A 1932-nucleotide genomic window follows, 5' to 3' on the forward strand; every position below is an offset into this window, starting at 1 on the left:
GATCATTTCTTTGTGAAGTATGTTCAGGATTATTTATACAATTGATTTATTTATACAATTATTTATACCTCATGAAGCATGTTTAATGTTTTTATCGTGACTCTAAAATGAAATATTTAAGATTTTACTATTTATTATTTCAGGTACATTTCGCACACGATATGTGGAAAAATAACCGAGTTGACGGAAAAAGAAAGCTTAAGATAAATGCTGTGCCAACGATATTCGGAAGTAAAGCCAAGAAGATCGTAAGTTCTAAAAATCAAAAGCATATAAGAGGCAGATGCAATTTTATGGAAAAGCATTATATATTTATTTAAAAATTGTAAATTAGTAATGGTAAATCTTAAATATTTGATTTCAGAAAAGTCACCGTGAAAACATGAGACATACTTCACTGAATGATGAGGTAGGCTGTGTTAACGAACATAATGTACCAGTACAAAGTATTGTACCAGTACAAAGTATTGTATCAGTACAAAATGAAGAAGAAAATAACGATTGCGAGAATAAACTGCAATTAGAAAGTGCCAAAAGTAAAAAAGAAAATAGTGAAGTTAAAAACATGTCGCGTACAATAAAAAAACAGAATCAAATTATATGTGAACAATCACGTATAATTAAAAAGCAGAATGTTAGACTAAGAAAATTTAAAAAATGCTTGCTTACTGTACGACATGACTTAAAATTGAAAAAGAAACATAAAGAGCAATCTAATTATACAGCTCTGTTAAGTAAGCTACAAGAAATCTTCACTGACGATCAAATTGCAGTTTTAAAGAACAATAAAAGAGCAAAGAAATGGAGCAACAAATCGATCATGAAAGCACTTCAATTAAGGTTTTCTTGTGGCATCACCGGTTACGAAGAACTTCGTCGCCAGAAATTTCCTTTGCCAGGACTTAGAACGTTACGAAGAAAAATAGAAAACTTTAAATTTGAAAGCGGAATTTCGGACGATATTTTCAATTTTTTAAAATTGAAGGTGTCGAATTGGAACGAAATTGATAAAGAATGTTGTTTAGTATATGATGAAATCAGCATTTCATCAGGAAAATTTTTTGATAATTCTTCTCAAAGTTACATTGGTGATGTAACTTTACCAGAACATACAGGTATAGCGTCACACGCTATGGTATTTATGTTATGCGGTATTGCATGTCGTTGGAAACAAATTATTGGTTATTATTTTACAAGTAATGGGTTTAATGGTGCTACATTGCAACCAATAATAGTTGATATACTTCACAGAGCCAACTCAATAGGTCTTACCGTAAATTCCATTACCTCCGACATGGGATCTTGCAATCAGGGTTTATGGAAAGCGTTTGGGATTACGGCTGGAAAGTACACCAAATGTATAAATTATGTAACACATCCAGTTGACTCTAATCGTAATTTGTATGTTATCGCGGATGTGCCCCACTTATTAAAAAATTTAAAAGCGTGTATTTTAAATAATAAGTTTCTCTTACTACCTAAAAATATTGTACGTAAATATAATTTGCCAACAGATAGGGTACAAGCAAAACACTTCGAAGAAATAATTTTAGCACAAAAAGAACTTCAATTTTTATTAACGCCAAAATTAAGTATGAATGATGTCGATACGAAGAATAATTTCGATAAAATGCGCGTCAATAAAGCGAAAAATTTATTGAGTCATGAAATGAGCACTGCTTTGGAGTTTTTAGCCGATGAAAATTCAAAACCAGAATACATTGCTACAGCATTTTTTGTTAAAATGATAGTAAAATGGTATACGATTATGACTTCAAGGCACTGCTGCATTTCTTTGGGTACAAAAGACTTGGAGAAATATAAAGATACTGTTTCATTTTTAAATGAAATTATAGAGATATTTAGTAATCTTCATATTGGTAACAAAGGAGATTTTAAACCTGTTCAGAAGGGAGTTATTATTTCAACTAA

The 1932-nt window shown here is 30.7% G+C and overlaps 1 protein-coding gene across 1 annotated transcript; it reads left to right on the forward strand.

Annotated features, from left to right (window-relative positions):
* Nucleotides 1–143: 143 nt before the first annotated feature.
* Nucleotides 144–1419, forward strand: LOC112454427 (the record flags this gene model as incomplete). The annotated part of the gene is made up of 3 exons (XM_025015812.1): nt 144–248; nt 365–1115; nt 1252–1419. Coding segments are annotated over 3 exons (870 nt in total), but the record flags the coding sequence as incomplete, so codon positions are not given.
* Nucleotides 1420–1932: the final 513 nt, after the last annotated feature.

Source organism: Temnothorax curvispinosus, unplaced genomic scaffold (genome assembly GCF_003070985.1).
Source record: "Temnothorax curvispinosus isolate PA1 unplaced genomic scaffold, ASM307098v1 QBEX01005073.1, whole genome shotgun sequence".
In the NCBI taxonomy this organism is placed as follows: domain Eukaryota; kingdom Metazoa; phylum Arthropoda; class Insecta; order Hymenoptera; family Formicidae; genus Temnothorax; species Temnothorax curvispinosus.